Source organism: Gadus chalcogrammus, chromosome 15 (assembly GCF_026213295.1).
Source record: "Gadus chalcogrammus isolate NIFS_2021 chromosome 15, NIFS_Gcha_1.0, whole genome shotgun sequence".
Taxonomy (NCBI): Eukaryota; Metazoa; Chordata; class Actinopteri; order Gadiformes; family Gadidae; genus Gadus; species Gadus chalcogrammus.
Window position 1 is genome coordinate 11,638,407 of NC_079426.1, and position 16,912 is coordinate 11,655,318.

Sequence of the window (16,912 nt, forward strand, 5' to 3'; positions counted from 1 at the left end):
AGATTGTCAATAAAAAAAAAGGAAAATGTCTGCAACAAACATTATCCTTATGGTGTTATTTGCATTGTGATCAGATATAACTGAAAACGCAATGCGCTGACTGCGCATGCTCAGCTCAGTGACCACCAGCACCACAACAGAATCTGTTAGTCGCAACGCTATTACACAAGAGTTACTGGTGAGTTACTCTTTCCCCGTCCTCTATTATTGTGTTTCACCAAACCATGTTTGAATAATATGTATTTACGGGTAGTCTAAATAACAAGTCGTCACAATTTACAAGTCATCAACTTGTTTTTGTAGGTCTTTAAAAAGTTGTGCTAGCTCGGTTAGCTTTACAGCTGTCTGAACTGTGTTGCCGACCTCAACCCGAAAAATCCCTCAACCTGTCAAAAGCTACCTCGTATATTCTATGATATTTACTAAATATGTGCATATTTTTGCAGATAAGCAACTCGAGGTTGATAGTTTATTCGAAACGTAGCCCTGTTACTGAGTGAAATGTCTGGATTTGATATTATCTCCTTAGCTTATGGGTTAAATCTGCAGTCCTGTTCTGTTCTTGCAACTGTTCACGTTATTGATGACACCTAGTGTTCTAGTCTGTTGAGTTAACGTTATTGATGAAACCTATTGATGTTTTCTGTTCGGTCAACGTTATTAATGAAAGCTAGCGATCGTTTCTGTTCAGTGAACGTTATTGTTGATACCTAGTGATCTGATCTGCGTTTATTCCGTGATGCATGGCATGTCGATTGCTTTGAAGTTAATACTGTATTTTGATTTGATTGCAAGTTGTTGAAACCCAGACCTCAATGTGCAGAGCTAAACTTTGACATCATAAGCTATTTGGGTACTTCCTAAATGTCGCAGGAACCAATCCGAGATGACGACTTCGTGGAGTGACCGATTACAGAACTACGCCGACCTGCCAGCAAACATGGACGGTATGGCGATGAAGAAATACCGTCGTGATGCCCACCACAGGTAAAAGATAAGAAAGAGAGACATCTTGAAAAATAAGTTATTCGCCATGCAACATATAGTCCATTAGATGGTAAAGATGCAAGGCACTTGAATTTCGGTTTACCATAGACTTTCTGCAGTATGCCTATTCATTCAATGGAAAAGCCGTATACAGGCCCTGTACTGGTGTTATCTTTATTGTATTCTTTAATCTGCTATGACCAGAACTATCCTTGTTAAACGCTCGATAGAGCACATACACAAAGACAGATCAGGTGCAAGTACAGACAAGAACAGTGGTAACTTTGTTATCATGGCACATTTATTCTCTATTGCAAAGCTTTCCAAGGGATCTGGCCCCAATCCACCCTGCAATGAGGTACGCTGTCCTGTTGCCGGGTAATTTATCCTGACTTAATGCTTAATCCTTTCCTTATTTGTGGTTGTTGGATCAATGTCCATGAAGTGAATTGATCCTCCATCACGTCATGGACCATTAACGCTGAATGATACGTCAGCGTTTAATAGCTGCTGTAGGTACACCGTGGGCCTCTGCGTCACCTGCATGTGCCATAGGTTACGTGCACCGCTGTGAAAATGTAACTATACCTACAGGCTACGGAATGCCCTCTTCGTCTTCCCTGTTAGGTCTTCTGGTTTTTTTCTCGACGACAGGGAAAACAACAAGGAGTAAATAGATACGAAAGACGAGTTGAGTATGTTCACTAATTTGTTCATTGACACGACACATCATCTTCACACTCTAAAGGTGTCTCCCGATGTCATTGAACTTTGGAGATAATCTTTCAAGCCGTCTAATGGCAGAACCTAACTGCGAGCGCTGGCTAAGACACCCCCTGCGTACCTCTGGCGGCTATTCGACACAGAAGTATAATTCAGCCTTTACCCATACTGACACTAGGCCACCAACCCCCACCACCATCGTCACCACCGTGAAATCAAAACCACAGCCGGTGATCAGGGAAAGTGTCTGTGGATGTGATGTGCTCTCGTCTCATTCCCTTGTGATCCTGCCATCTTTTTTTTCATCCCTCCATCTGCATAACCCTTCAGTCGGTTCAGGGTCACCTGCCCGTCCACCAATGTCATCTCAATATAAACTTCAGCCTCCCGCACACGTCACAGCAGAGAACATGAACACTGCATAATGTGGTAGGAGGACAAGGGCCCAGCCATGATGATCTGTTTGGGGCTCTCAGGCGGAAGACACCAGTGTGTAGTTCATGTTTATTGTCAGTTGTAGTGTGATACGTCTACCTATTCAGCCCCTATTGCCCTCATAACCATCCCTGGAAGCAAGGATCCCTCTTCTGTGTTTTGCCCCTCTGGTCCTTGGGTGTTCTCCCTTGCCCTTTAGGCTTGAGAGGTTGGGGTCATATAATGAGGGCCTGGGAAGCTCTTTGAGACCATGACTGTGATTAAAGGCTACATGATTAGACCTGACTTGATTTGGGAGATGAGATGTTAGTAGCAATTTGTAGAAAAGGAAAATGGGAAATCAGAGTATATCTTGATTCTGATAGTTGTGTGCCTGACGTGTTTGCTACTAAGCAGATGAACAGATGAGGGGATGCAATATAATCCACCGGTTAGGGCGTTCGACTCCCAGCTGAGATGTTCTGAGTTTGATCTCCAATTTCCCAGGTGATGTGTAAGCTTCCCAGAGTAATAAGCCATAACCCCTACCTGGTCCTTAATGAGCTGTACCTGAATAAAGTGGACGATACTTTGGATGATAAGGTCTGATAGTAAAAGGGTGCAGATCATTGCTGCCTATTTTCTACAATCCTTTAGGTTTTTTCCATTGCATTAGCGTAACTGCAATGCATGCATCGTCCGTATTTGAATGTTAAAAGTGTGTGGACATTACGCAGTAGGGAAGCAGTAGCACTGTTTTTAGAAAGAATTGCTTGATTTGAAACTGTGATGTTGACACAGAGTTCCTGCTGTCCTGAGGTGAACAAGTAAATGGTGAGGATATGTTGGCGTGGCAAGGAAGCATTTTGTTCAGATGCTCTGATTGGTCTATGCATGCATGTTGCGGGTGTGGGTTTAATTTACATTCCCTTAAAAAAAATGCATTAACCTGCAGCAATCCTAGCCTTTCCCCAAAGCATTCTTATTCTTTCCTTCTTTTTTTTTTTTTACTGAATTCAGTAGACTCTGATGTGAAAACAACAGTAAGCATTCTAGCAACAGCAAGAACAACTGTTTTACAGATGTCAGGAGAGGAGTTGCGATATTATGGGTGGGTTTGTCGGCTTGGGAGTCATGTTGTTCCTGTTCACCTGTTTCGTAAGCGATGACATCCACTGTTGCAATGGCTTACCATTGCTTTGCTCAGTGTAATCCATCCATTTCGCATCACTTAAGACAGAACCAACTCTTCTTAAAATGTCTGTTTACTCATGATTTAAGAGATAAAACAAAGGCATCAATCAATTCAACATGGTCCATCAGACAACAGCCAACCCAATAATATCATTGCACTCTTCTAGAACTCTGTACGGCTGCTGCTGCTGCTGCTGCTGCTGTTTTTGTTGTTGTGGTTTGGTGTAGGAATGTATCCGGACGTCTTGTGGTATTTGGTGTAGGAATGTATCCTGAATGTCTGGAGGTGTTTGGTGCTGTAGACGATGAATGTAACCCAGTGGTGTTTTTAGGTGTCAGCTGACTGTGTGCCAATGTTCCCCTCTGCAGGGTGTTTGTAAACAGAAGCCTGGCCATGGAGAAGATCAAGTGTTTTGGCTTTGACATGGATTACACACTAGCAGGTACGTGCAGACCAGCGCTGGGAAAACATAGCCAATTCTCCGGATTTTCATTTCATGTATTTATTTAAAGGACAGTGCACATTAATCGACATTTCTGCAAATGTGCCGGTGTTAGCCAGCAGGCTAATATTAAACGGGAGTCCTTTGGCAAGATATTAAGCTAAGCACAGGATGGCTGAAAAGTAAAACATAACATTCACAGATTCACAGTATTGCTTTCCGGAATATACTGGGCTACAAACTCCTACAGGTTGTAGTACAATAATTAAGAAAGAATAGTACTCTATATGCATGAAGCATTCTCAAATATTCTACAATTGATGTATCTGAGCGATTTCATACGTGACCCCTGACACAATACCCGGTATGGAGCAACAGATCGTGCCCACATGCCAACCACAGTGTCCAATTCTCCTGGTGTACCTCCCACAGAACTCCTGTAAGGGACAATGGTCATTATAAGCTTTCTCCAGATCCACACATCCACACTGGCTGAGCCAGACCACCTACTTTATTGACCTACCAGAACATAAAGAGCAGGTCCCAACCCCTGGGCCGTAGAAAACCCTGTCACTCTGCTCCTCTTCAGCTCCCTGGCTTCATGCTTTCTCTTGGGGATTGCCCTAAGAAGGTTGACCTTTCCCCCTGGTCGTTGGACATAATAACCTATTGCCCATTACCTTTAATGTGTGACAAGTGAGTCAACAGCTGAGCATTAAGGGAGAGAGCATGCAGGACTGGCTTCAGGTCCAACATACCTGTCATGTTGATGATATCGCGGCAGAGTCCTTTTCGCACACACAGTCAAGCCTTGTTGGCGAAGGCTGGGGGGCTTTTCTAAGCCCTTCAGACCCAACCTAGCTTACCCCTGCCCTGCCTGGTATTTCCTAGAACTGCTCTTCAGGAGTTCACATTGCGTTGGTTTATTTCCCCTACTCCTTTTTTTAGAAGTGGGTCATCACCTAAAATATAGAAAACAACTTCCTTTATTTTAGATTAGATTAGATTAGATTCAACTTTATTGTCATTGCACAAGTAAGGACAACCAGTACAACGAAATGCAGTTTAGCCTCTAACCAGTAGTGCAATCAATAAAACGTTTTTGTTAAAGCAGCGCTATAAGAATAATAATAGGTTTGAGGTAGTCAGACTGACCATAGTCCATGTTCATGTTATCATCAGAATCAGAATGAGTTGTGTTGCCAGGTATGATATCACAGACAAGGAGTCTGTTATAGTGCATTGGGGATACAAAGAGACACTTAAAAGGATATTCAAAACATAAGGATATGAAAAATGAATAATCTTAAAATATATAGTTTAAAATATTAAATATATGGGCTTGCAATTGGTATAGTGGTTGACTACCGGGGTCGATTTAGATTGGTAGGCATTAACGTCGAATCAGAAGGCATATATATCCCCAAAATGGCCAGACGAAGGCACAAACTAAAGCGCTGTGTGTCTTTGTGTGTTATAGTGTACAAATCTCCAGAGTACGAGTCGCTGGGCTTCGAGCTGACCGTTGCCCGGCTGGTCTCCATCGGTTATCCCCAGGAGCTGTCCAGCTTCGTGTACGACCCCACCTTCCCCACCAGGTCGGTGGGCCAAGCCTCCCGCAGCACTGCTCCTGCTGTTCTTTAAATACTGCATGGGACTCACAGGAAAACAACGTTGATTTGAATGTCACGCCGTGGCCTGGCCTGGCATTCAAATGCTCCGTTCAGATAGAGTTTCCTCTCCTACTTGTGCTCCTCTCTTTCTCTCTCGCCCCCTATCCCTCTCTCTCTGTTTGGCTCTCTCCATTTCTTTCCCTTTGTGTCTCTCTCTCGGTTTATCTTTCTCCATTTCTTTCTTTCTATGTCTCTCTCTCCCTCTTGTCTCACCTTCTCCCTCCCCCTTGATTTTATATCTTTCACCATTTACTAAGTGTCTAAGAGTCAATTGTCCTACAAGTGGAATACCATATGGATATAAAAATATGATATAAAAGGAAACGATGAAACACACTTTGAAAAGCCAAGCTAAAGGCCATGGTTAACATTTGAGTTAACGTTTAATTTACTCAAAGACCCGGAGGGTTATGTTTCACCACTTGGGTCATGGTTAAACTCTCTTTCTTTCTCCCTCTACGCTCAATGTCTCTCTCAGAGGTCTGGTGTTTGACACGACCTATGGAAACCTGCTGAAGGTGGACACCTATGGCAACATCCTTGTGTGTGCGCACGGCTTTAACTTCATGCGTGGGTGAGTCGCGCACATGCACGTATCCAATCACCCGACCCCTCTTCTGAAGGTGGCGGCTCCATGTGGTCTAAACGCACCTCAGACTCTGCAGAAGTTGTCAATACGTGGTTATAAATAAATAATCCATAATAAAATCAACGTTTTATGGATTATGACTTTCAGTGGTAGTTAAGGTGTCACCCATTCATATTCATGTACTCATCCCCAGGCCTGACATCAGGGAGATGTATCCTAACAAGTTCATCCAGCGTGGAGACATGGACCGCTTCTACATCCTCAACACACTCTTCAACCTCCCTGGTACGAATGACTGAATGTCAACGAAAGAAGATGTTGGGTGTACATATATATCAATTAAAATGATTTATGTGTCATCTTCAGAGACCTACCTCTTCGCTTGTCTTGTGGATTTCTTCTCCAACTGTTCCAGATACAAAAGGTAAGCCTCCCCTAAGCCTAACCAACGCTTACCCTTACTAACGCTAACCTTAACTTAATCTCAACCATACTTATGGCGCGTATCCACCGGAGGGTGCGGGTCGGGTCGCATTTTCACTGCGAAAAGTGGGCGTCATCCGGACTGAGCCGTATTGAGCCGTACTGGTCTCGCAGTACTCCTCCGTTGGGGTACTGAGACGCCTGAAAGGGTGCCGGCAAGTTCGAGCTACACACGCCGTCCGTTGTTAAGTCGACAGAATCATACTTCTGTGCGGAAGGGGGATAATAACAAACAAACACATTATTACTCGCAAGGTATTTCTGGACAACGGCGAAAGCTTAGTTTATTGAAGAAAATATTGCCCTACGATAACGGTACTGTCGGCGGTGGAAACGCGAGCCGTAACTGAGCTGCGCCAAACCGCACCTTCACTACTCCACCAAGCCGCACCGAACCGACACACCCTTACCAACACTTAAAATAGCTTAATTAACCATAACCTTAACAAACCCTACCTTTCCTAATTTTAATTAAGCCTTCCTATCTTTATCTTTCCCTAACCCTGAATTTCACCATAACTTAACTGCTAACTAACCATAATCTCACCTCACAAACCTTTCAATGACCCCTGACCAGCCCTGCCTTGTGCCGTTATACCGTATTCTTACTGATTTAGATGTCTTTCTCCCTCATGGTTCGTAGCTGTGAGAAAGGCTTCAAAGATGGAGATCTGTTCATGTCCTACAAGAGCATGTTCCAGGATGTCCGCGACACCGTGGACTGGGTCCATATCAAGGTTCGGTTCTTCCCCCAGTTTAAACCCTGCATCTCATGGAAGGATCAAGTGTTCTCCTTCTCTTCATGACCCGTATTTATTTTCACTCTAGGGCTCTCTCAAAGAGAAGACAGTTGAAAACCTTGAGAAGTACGTTGTCAGAGATGTAAGTCACCAAGCTCCTCTTACTAACCGATATACGTAGCTTCTGATGGTAGCATGTAGCTTCTGATGGTAGCATGTAGCTTCTGATGGAAGCATGTAGCTTCAGATGGTGGCATGTAGCTTCTGACAGGAGCACGTAGCGTCTGACTGCAGCATGGTTTCCAGCTGTAGTGTGTAGCTGCTAACGCGAGCTCCTGACTGCAGCACCAGGCCTTTAACTCTGCATTCCTCTCTCCCACCAGGCCAAGCTGCCCCTGCTGCTGAGTCGGATGAACGAGGTGGCCAAGGTGTTCCTAGCCACCAACAGCGATTACAAGTACACACAGGTGAGCTGAACGAGAAAACCACCTCTGACGTCAACCGTACAGCGGGAGAAACACGAGTGAATAGATGGGAAACCAATAAATACAAATAAAACGCTATGCATTAGTTATAATGAGGAGTAGAGCTGTCGTTGTTGATGTTTGATTCAGAAAATATCACTTGGGAGCCTGTGAATTGGTTAATTTGAACATATTTTCCTTTTCCCCCCCTCTTTCTAACAGAAAATCATGACCTACCTTTTCGATTTCCCTCACGGCCCCAAGGTAATGCAGATGGTTTTAATATTAATCTGTGATTTGTTTTTGTTCACAACTACTAGCGCGTGGAGGTGGAGCCTTTAATTGCAAACTACCTTTGAGTGGCCACCAAGGTCAGAAAAACGCAATATGCAATTTATTGTTGTCATTATTATTATTATTATTATTACCAAAATAATGACATTGGTGTGTGTGTGTGTGGTGTGCACGTGTGTGTGTGTGTGTGTGTGTGTGTGTGTGTGTGTGTGTGTGTGTGTGTGTGTGTGTGTGTGTGTGTGTGTGTGTGTGTGTGTGTGTGTGTGTGTGTGTGTGTGTGCATGCACGTGTCTGTATGTTTGTGTCTCTGTATATTTGCATGCATGTGTGTGTGTGTGTGTTTCTGTGTTGGCACCCATGTGTGTGTGTGTGTGTGTGTGTGTGTGTGTGTGTGTGTGTGTGTGTGTGTGTGTGTGTGTGTGTGTGTGTGTGTGTGTGTGTGTGTGTGTGTGTGTGTGTGTGTGTGTGTGTGTGTGTGTGTGTGTGTTCACTAGTCTGGGAAGCCCCACAGGCCGTGGCAGTCGTACTTCGACCTGATCCTGGTGGACGCCCGCAAGCCTCTTTTCTTCGGCGAGGGCACGGTTCTCCGCCAGGTGGACACGGTGAGCAGAGGCTTTGAGGAAGGGTTTGCCGGAACAGGACATGCGAAATGCCTGCTTCCAGTTACCCCGGTAACTCTGTGTCTTCGTACTCTGTTGTACGGCTGTGCAATGGATCCCATTTTGAACACGATTTCGATTCTACCATAAAACGATCAGAAAACCAATATAATCTAGTTTAGTTTTAGTTGTCTTCTAGAAATGTCAGAACAGCTTGATACATATTTGTACATTATTTTAGATGTGAAGATTTTCTATTTGAACATGTTGTGTATTTTTCTAAGGGTTTTCTAAGTTCTCAGTTACAAAGTGTTTTTTTGGAGAGAAATGCTGAAAAATGCATCACGTACTCAAGCTCAAAGAGAATCGTATGAATACTCGTGACTTCAATCTTGACTGTGATCATTAATTGTGTTCATGATTATTTCCATAACCGAGCTGCCCTGCTCTGTTGTTGTGGTTTGTAACAGGTCACGGGTCGCCTGAAGATCGGCACCTACACCGGACCCCTGCACCACGGCATTGTGTACTCTGGAGGTAGTCCACACACACGCACGCACGCACGCACGCACGCACGCACGCACGCACGCACGCGCGCACACAGGTTCTTTCTAACTCTGGTCCTGTGTAGCTAAACTGGTGCCGCTGACTCTTACACCGCCAGCTTTAGGGGATTGGGCCATCATGGTGAAGATGTATGCACCCCCAGTGTTACAGTGTCCCAGGATTCTCCCTAGGAGTTTTTTACATGCTGGCACCAGGATTTAAGGGATTAGCCCCGTTATAACAATTAGTTGATTCAAAATACAGATTTTCGTGGCAGCCCTACTTGGCTCTGAAATGCTGCAGTGACACAGGAAAGGACGCATGGTGGTGCAGCGCCACCTGAACATCATACAGGGAGCACCCTGGAACGTAAAGGCTTCTGGTGGACCTCTACACCACTCCTCGTCCTTACCTAGCCTACCAGACATCCCTATTCGCCCCCTCCATATCATATCCACCAGACACATATCCATGCTGTTTAAATTGCCTCCACGTGCTGCACCGACACCCTTGCGGAGTCCGTCGAGGGATGGAAATGTGACCACTGACACCCTCTCCGCGGGGGCGATTGGTTTTGAGGTCATGATGGAGGTTAAAAATATAGCAGTCACTAATGTGTCAGCTGTTAAAAATCGGTTGGGTGTTATCCGACTCGGTGATGGTGTCGACAGCGCGTGCATATCAGGGACGGAACCCCCGCCCTCCTCTATATGTAGCTAGTGTTTCCCGGGACTATACTGGCATACGGACTAAGTAGGAACGCCAAAGCGGATTCAAGACTGCCCACATCAATTAGAAGAGGGTGACAAAGATGTACTGGAGGTCTTAAGTTACACACAGTTTCATCTGTAGTTAGCTAGCGAGCTTGACTTCCTGTGTGTGGCTGGTCGGACATCACGCACCACCTGCACCATGACAAAAACGCACCTCATCAAAGTTATAAATTGTTGTCAAAGTTTCAGCTCATCAAAGTTACACCTTCAGCAATTTTATAAATAGTGAAAAGCACAGATGAAAAGATGTCTCCTGAAATATCAGTATGTTCAAGCATAGAGTGAAACTCACTCTCAATGATATTCCCAATATACACAGCTCTGGCGTGCTATCACTGATATACTCAACATAAATAGAGCTAGCTTGCTATCACTGCCACTACTCTTACTGGTCAACATATGCCCTCTGCCTGCCGCCTCAGGGTCGTCTGACATTGTGTGTGACCTGCTGGGGGCCAAGGGGAAAGACATTGTGTACATCGGGGACCACATCTTTGGAGACATCTTGAAGTCCAAGAAGAGGCAGGGCTGGAGGACCTTCCTGGTCATCCCGGAGCTGGCTCAGGAGCTCCACGTGTGGACCGACAAGAGTGGTGAGGGCTCTCACGTTCAATACCTCCACATACTGTGTGTGTACATGTAGGACCTAGACAAGGCGGTGAGCACATACTGTAGAAATAGACCTAGGCATTTACATAGACCGTACATAGATCTTCATAAGGATACATAGACAGATAAACACACACAGAAACAATCACCAACATAGATATGTATATAGAAAAACCTTCTTTGATATAGACGCACAATAAGGTTTGTTGTGTGAGGTGCAACTGATGATGGTCCGTGGAAGTTGCATAGTTTCCCTGAATCTTTTCGTCTGTTAAGCCCTGCATGTGCGTGAGGCTTTTGGGAGCCTATTGAAGCCATTGATTTATTTTGTGTCTGTGTTTCAGCCATATTTGAGGAACTTCAGTCCCTTGATTGCTTCCTGGCAGAACTCTACAAGTGGGTAACCTTGGTTAATTGTTATTGTAGCCATGGTTAAAACAACCATGTTTACGACCACTTTTTATTATTATTTATCAACATATTGGATAAGAAGTTAAAGCGATTCACCTTTTGTCGCTGGCTGCTGAACGGCCCTTTTCCTAACATAAGAAACTTAACATCAGACCTGCTTTATATACGTGTTTGTGAAAAATCAACTCTGTATCGGCGGAAAAATCCTGTAAAAAAAGTTGACCATTGACGCCATTGGTCTCCTTTGGAAAAATACAAATTCCAGACCAATGGGTTCAATGGACCATTTGTTCATAGGCTGGCAGGATAGGCTGACACCCTGGCGTGTGTTTGTGCTCCTGTAGGAACCTGGACAGCAGTAGCAACGAGAGGCCTGACATCAGCACAATCCAGTGTAGGATAAAGGTAGCTCCTCATCTCCCAAATTTTGAAGCATTTTGGAATTCTAAGCGTGAAAAATATGAGGTCTGGCATGTGAGCTGGTGACCTGGTTCATATGCAGGATTCTAACGGTCAAGGCGTGAGACTTTGCTGCTCTGCAGATAAACCTTTGTCTGCATTAAGTTACGTTGCCAACATTTCGTTAATGTATGTCTAATATTGTTAAATTGTGAGCATTTCCCCTGGTGTAACCACTTCAACTGCCTATTGATAACAATAGGGTTTTGCTACTACATCAATGGTTATCTTTAGTCGCTCGGGAAAAAAAAAACAGTAAGTCAGATTGCACTATAACCTTAAGGCAAGGCAAGACAAAGTGCTTCACATATAAACTTCAAATTGTCATGCAATAAAATTAAACAATAAAAAAGAAAACATGCAAAAAATGAGTAAAAAATATAGAAAATAAAGGCACAGTTAAAAAAGCATTTTAGAAAGTGCAATGTGTTTAAGATCAGATCAACATTCTCTCTGCTACTCCAACCCGACCTTAAGGAACTTGGTCCTTTCTCTGGGACCCCAACTCAGATTCTGGGACTCCAACCCGGATTCTAAGGTCTCTAACCCAAACAGAACTCGGGTCTCCAACCCTTATCCTTTCTCAGATAATCTATCTCTCTGGTAAAAAATAGAAAATAAAGGTAGAAAGGCCTTCTTCTTTTTTTTAGAAAGTACAATGTATTTAAGATTTAGCAGAAAGCTAAAGCAAACATTAAAGTCTTCAGTCTTGTTTTTAAAGTGGTCAGAGTTGGGGCAAGTCTTAAATCCTCAGTGAGTTTATTCCAGCTATTTGTTGCATAGTAACTAAATCCTGCTTTCCCATGTTTCGTGTTTACTCTGGAGATAATTAACAGATTGGTCTCAGAAGATCTTAGTGGTCTAGAAGGCTTATGTAGTGGAATCATATCACTTATATATTGTGGCCCTAAACCATGTAGGGATTTATAGGTTAGCAACATGATTTTCAAATCAATTCTCTGACCTACAGGAAGCCAATGTAACGATTTAAGAATTGGTGTAATATGAGAGAGGTTTTTTTGGGAGACGTGTAAGGAGACCATGGCAGTAATCAAGCTTACTAGTGATACAGGCATGTACAAGTTTTTGTATGTCTTCGGTGGACATGAGCCCTCTAAGTCTTGCTAAATTTTTAAGGTGATAATATGCAGATTTTTGTAACTGATTTGATGTGACTGTTGAAATGTAAATCTGAATCTATGATAACCCCTAGATTTCTGGCTTTGATTGAGGTTTTCAGGTACAGAGAGTGAAGGTGTTGGGTTACTTTAAGCCTTTCCGTTTTAGTACCAAATACAATTATCTCTGTTTTGTCCTCATTTAGTTGAAGGAAATTTCGGCACATCCAGTCTTTGACTTGCTCAATGCACTGGCACAGCGGATCTATGGGCCGATAGTCATTTGATGATAGCGATACATAGATTTGCGTGTCATCGGCATAGCAATGATGGTCAATATTGTTATTTTGCATGATTTACCCTAGTGGGAGCATGTTGATGTTGAATAAAGAGGGTCCTTGTGGGACTCACGTTGGTTGATTCCGATACAAAGTCGCCAATGGAACCAAAGTAGTTCCTATTTTGTAGGTAGGACTTAAACCAATTTAAGACTGTGCCTGAAAGCCCCACCCAGTTTTCTAACCTGTCCAAAAGTATTGTTAGTCTACAGTGTCGAATGCAGCACTGAGGTCTAGTAGCATTAGGATTGAGGTTTTGCCAGAGTCTGTGTTAGGACGGATGTCGCTTACAACTTTAATAAGGGCGGTCTCGGTGTTGGGTATGGGGTCGAAATCCTGCTTGGAAGGTGTCATAGCAACCAGTTGATGCCAGGAAGTAATTAAGTTCCTGGAGGACAACTTTCTCAATGATTTTACTTAGGAAGGGTAGATTTGATATTGGTCTGTAGTTGTTAATAATAGAGGCATCTAGGCTCCGCTTTTTTAAAGGGGGTTTAATAACTGCAGTTTTCAAGGCTTTTGGGAAATTGCCTGATTGGAGAGAGTTGTTAACTATTTGTAATATGTCTATTGTTTAACCCGGCTGATCTAAACCCCAGCAAGTCCGATCACTCGAAAACTGCGGCCAATTCAATCTCTCTCTCTATTGTTTATGTCTCTTTCTCTTTATGTACATGTTTCTCTCTATACATACATATAATATGCATGTGTCTCTCCCTCTCTCTCTACCAGAAAATCACCCATGACATGGACATGTGTTACGGCATGATGGGCAGTCTGTTCCGCAGCGGCTCTCGGCAGACTCTGTTTGCCTCCCAGGTGATGCGCTACGCCGACCTGTACGCCTCGTCCTTCATCAACCTGCTCTACTACCCCTTCAGCTACCTGTTCAGGGCCGCGCACGTTCTGGTGGGTCATCTGTTTGAATGTGTTTATAACTTTAGTGAGGAGGTGATTGTTGCTTACTTAGGGTTGGGGGGAGAGTCACCTTGTTAAAGAAATGGGAAAATACGGTAGTGTGAATTAAGGTGAAGACGAAATAGTGGATGTTTCTGATCGCTTATTTGTACTTATTTATGGCGAACGTCAGTTCGACAGAGACCTCAAGAGCTCTTGTTTTATTGAGCTTTGCTCCGCAAACCAACTTCTCAAATTCAATTTTGTTATTTTTTTTTATCCCTCAATGATCCCAAAAATATTCACACATCATATCACATCACATCATATAATTCCACAAGTCCAACCGTCGCCTCACTAACCCCGGCTCCGTCTCCCCCAGATGCCCCACGAGTCGACGGTGGAGCACGCCCACGTGGGCCTCAACGACACCGAGTCCCCGCTGGCCACGCGCAACCGCCAGGAGGCCGACATGAGGCTGCTGGAGGGCAAGAGGCAGCTGCTGACGCGCTCGCTCAGCGAGGTGCAGCCGCCCCACCTCTTCCCCCAGACCCCCGAGGAGATCACCCACTGCCATGACGAGGACGATGATGAAGAGGAGGAGGAAGAGGAGGAGTAGACTGGAGAAAGGGCGGTGCGATTTCAAGTGGTGCATGTTGCGGGAGGAGAAAATGGGTTGAAGAGGAGGGACAGGAGGAAGAGGAGGAGTTGTTTCGGTCGAGAGAGTCCAGTACATTGGGAGTATTATATGAGGGGGAGTGGGGAGGGGAGAGAGGAAGAGGAGGAAGAATAGCCTGGGACATGCTTTTTGATAAAGTATGATAGAGATTGAGTACATTCTGTGGGAGTCAATCGTCAAACTCTACAAGAGTAGTATTTTATTTGTTTTCCCCGCTGGGTATTTTGGTTTTATTCATGTGTATATTTCTGGAGAGAAATCATCCTTCCATTGGCCTCTGCTCCTCTTGTTGTTGATGCATTCAACAGGAAGTTGGCATTGGGCCACTTCCTCTTCCCCTCTTCATTGAAACGCGGTGAGCTGAAATACTTGACGACCCTCGAGCAAAAGCTTGAGAGCCCTTCTATGGATAGTCATGGTGTATTTAATGAACAGTACACTCAGACATGAGCTCGGTGGGCAACGTCTAGAACGGTTGTATTGCGTCCATAAGAGTATTTTGTTATTATTTTTGTACAACCTTTTGAGGTATTTTTGTAAAAAAATAAGGTGTTTTATCAGTAGCTCATTCGCTGTGCCGTCCTGCATCCTGGCCCCCACTCAATCTACTCCCCTGTTGCAGTGTTGGACCACGTTACCCAGAATGCTGTACACCACGTTACCCAGAAAGTTGTAGCTCTCGATAGTTGGTTGTAGTTGCTAGCTGTCATCACCTTGCTTTTTCTGGTTGGATGTTGAGCAATATCACCCAATATTGCAACATTTTATTTTTATATAAGAAATGGCCTAATGCCTTATTCTTGTCAACTGGTATGAATATTTAGGGGGGATGACTAAAGATTATTGTTAGAGGTATATTTTCAAAGGTTTTTGCTTTTGTTTATTTTTTCATATTTTAACATTTGATCTGGTGGTGTTTGTGCGCATAGCTGCTGTTGCTTGTTAGCAGTGGGATTCCTAAATCAAACTGAAACTGAATCTATTATACTGTAAGCGATGGCCGTTCATGTTTTGAGATGGTGTACAATGTTACAACGGTTATCCTATACTGTAACCAATCTTTGCTGAGTTTTATGAATGCACGCTAACCCAACCTCATCAATATTTGCAGAATTATTTTCATGTTCTACTGGGGCCTGCATTGTACTTTTGAATGCTTTGTGACACTGGCACTGTTAATTTAAGAGTATAAATGGAGATTACAATGTATACATATGTATATACATAGTATATAGTCCATACGGTCTACTCTGCTTGTGTAACTAGATGGGAAGGATTATTTTGTCAAACCTCAGAGGCTGAGCTTGACCGATGACTGGGTCGTATGTTTCTGTATTTTTTCTTTGTGTGCAATAATGGCTGCTCCAGGGGTTACTCAAGGTTCTCTCGTGCTTGATGTGTGCAACCGGATTCAGCACCACTGTTTCAGTAAAACGGTTTTTCAAGAGAAACGTAAATCAAACCTGCTTTGTTATTTTTCCAAGCAAGTAACAATTTATTTTTAAATGTTTTTATCCTATTCCAGCAAGGCAGATATTGTGCATGCATTTTTCTGTGCTGTATGTCTTGCATTTGATTTAACAGGCATATGTTAATTGGAGAGATTATTTTGCAAAAAAAGGTTTGTGTTAGTAATTTATTTTGCATGTCCTGCCGGTTTTCACAATGGTTGTGAGCATAATTGCTTGCATTTGTATGCTCAGCTGTAACTTTTTAAATAAAATAACAATCCAAACCGGTGTCACAGTCTGATATTTGAAAGCAAAATGCAGGAATTACACTTAACTTTGACTATACCGTTCACTGTGTGCATAGTTAATTGATGTGATAGTTAAATCTCGGCTAAGCGATTATAGTCTAAATGCTAAGAAACCTTCACAGAACCCAATTGTCTACTGTGGTTGATGTGACATTACCACTAGGGGGCGATGTCGTGCCTCTGATGTATAATCAAAGCCATTTAGAGCGTATATGTATAGATCAGCGATTGCAATTTTGAAGAATCGAATTAATTGGTGACTGGTTGAATGGAAACAGAAGCACAGGCTGACATAACTTTAAATATGTAATGGTTGTATTTGTATCAAGTACAATTAGTTAACAAAATAAGAATTCGTAACTCGAGCTTCACATATTAAAGTATAAATAATGCCACATAAGTCGTAATCAAATATACAGCAAAAACATAATAGGCCTACTAATAATACCAAATAATCGTCCATGATGGAGAAAATCCCTCGACATTTGTAATTGATGAAAAGGCTTGTTTGCTTTTTACTGCCACCGTGCGGTTAAATGTTAAAATTGCAATACACTCGGTAGGAATTTATGTGTGGATCATATGGATGAATTTACATGTTCAGGTTTGAGGAATGCGCAAACCTCTTCTACAGTTTCTGCCATTTTTTCATTAATTGCAACACATGGCAATGATTCTTTTCAGAATAAATATGCTAAAAGTAAACCAGGAAAAGGGGCC

General features: G+C 43.3%; 1 protein-coding gene across 2 annotated transcripts; it reads left to right on the top strand.

The window, feature by feature from the left end:
* The first annotated feature begins 77 nt into the window (after window positions 1-77).
* Window positions 78-16,192, top strand: nt5c2a (5'-nucleotidase, cytosolic IIa). Of its 2 annotated transcripts, XM_056609002.1 has the most exons (19): window positions 78-178; window positions 874-987; window positions 1,307-1,345; window positions 3,688-3,761; window positions 5,242-5,359; window positions 5,913-6,008; window positions 6,217-6,308; window positions 6,390-6,447; window positions 7,150-7,243; window positions 7,335-7,388; window positions 7,630-7,713; window positions 7,933-7,974; window positions 8,499-8,606; window positions 9,074-9,140; window positions 10,345-10,515; window positions 10,876-10,927; window positions 11,287-11,347; window positions 13,590-13,766; window positions 14,137-16,192. In XM_056609002.1, the coding sequence occupies exons 2-19, from the start codon at window positions 887-889 to the stop codon at window positions 14,371-14,373; spliced, it is 1,725 nt and encodes a 574-aa protein (XP_056464977.1). In that variant the 5' UTR covers window positions 78-178; window positions 874-886; the 3' UTR covers window positions 14,374-16,192. The 2 variants fall into 2 exon arrangements, with proteins under 2 accessions (XP_056464977.1, XP_056464978.1); XM_056609003.1 differs by lacking the exon at window positions 1,307-1,345 and having other exon boundaries at window positions 79-178.
* The last annotated feature ends 720 nt before the right edge of the window (window positions 16,193-16,912 follow it).

Coding starts and splice junctions, on each gene's coding strand:
- nt5c2a (XM_056609002.1), top strand. CDS start 887: ATGACGACTTCGTGGAGTGACCGATTACAGAACTACGCCGACCTGCCA. Junction 6,309..6,389: donor CACACTCTTCAACCTCCCTG/GTACGAATGACT, acceptor TGTCATCTTCAG/AGACCTACCTCTTCGCTTGT. Junction 13,767..14,136: donor TCAGGGCCGCGCACGTTCTG/GTGGGTCATCTG, acceptor CGTCTCCCCCAG/ATGCCCCACGAGTCGACGGT.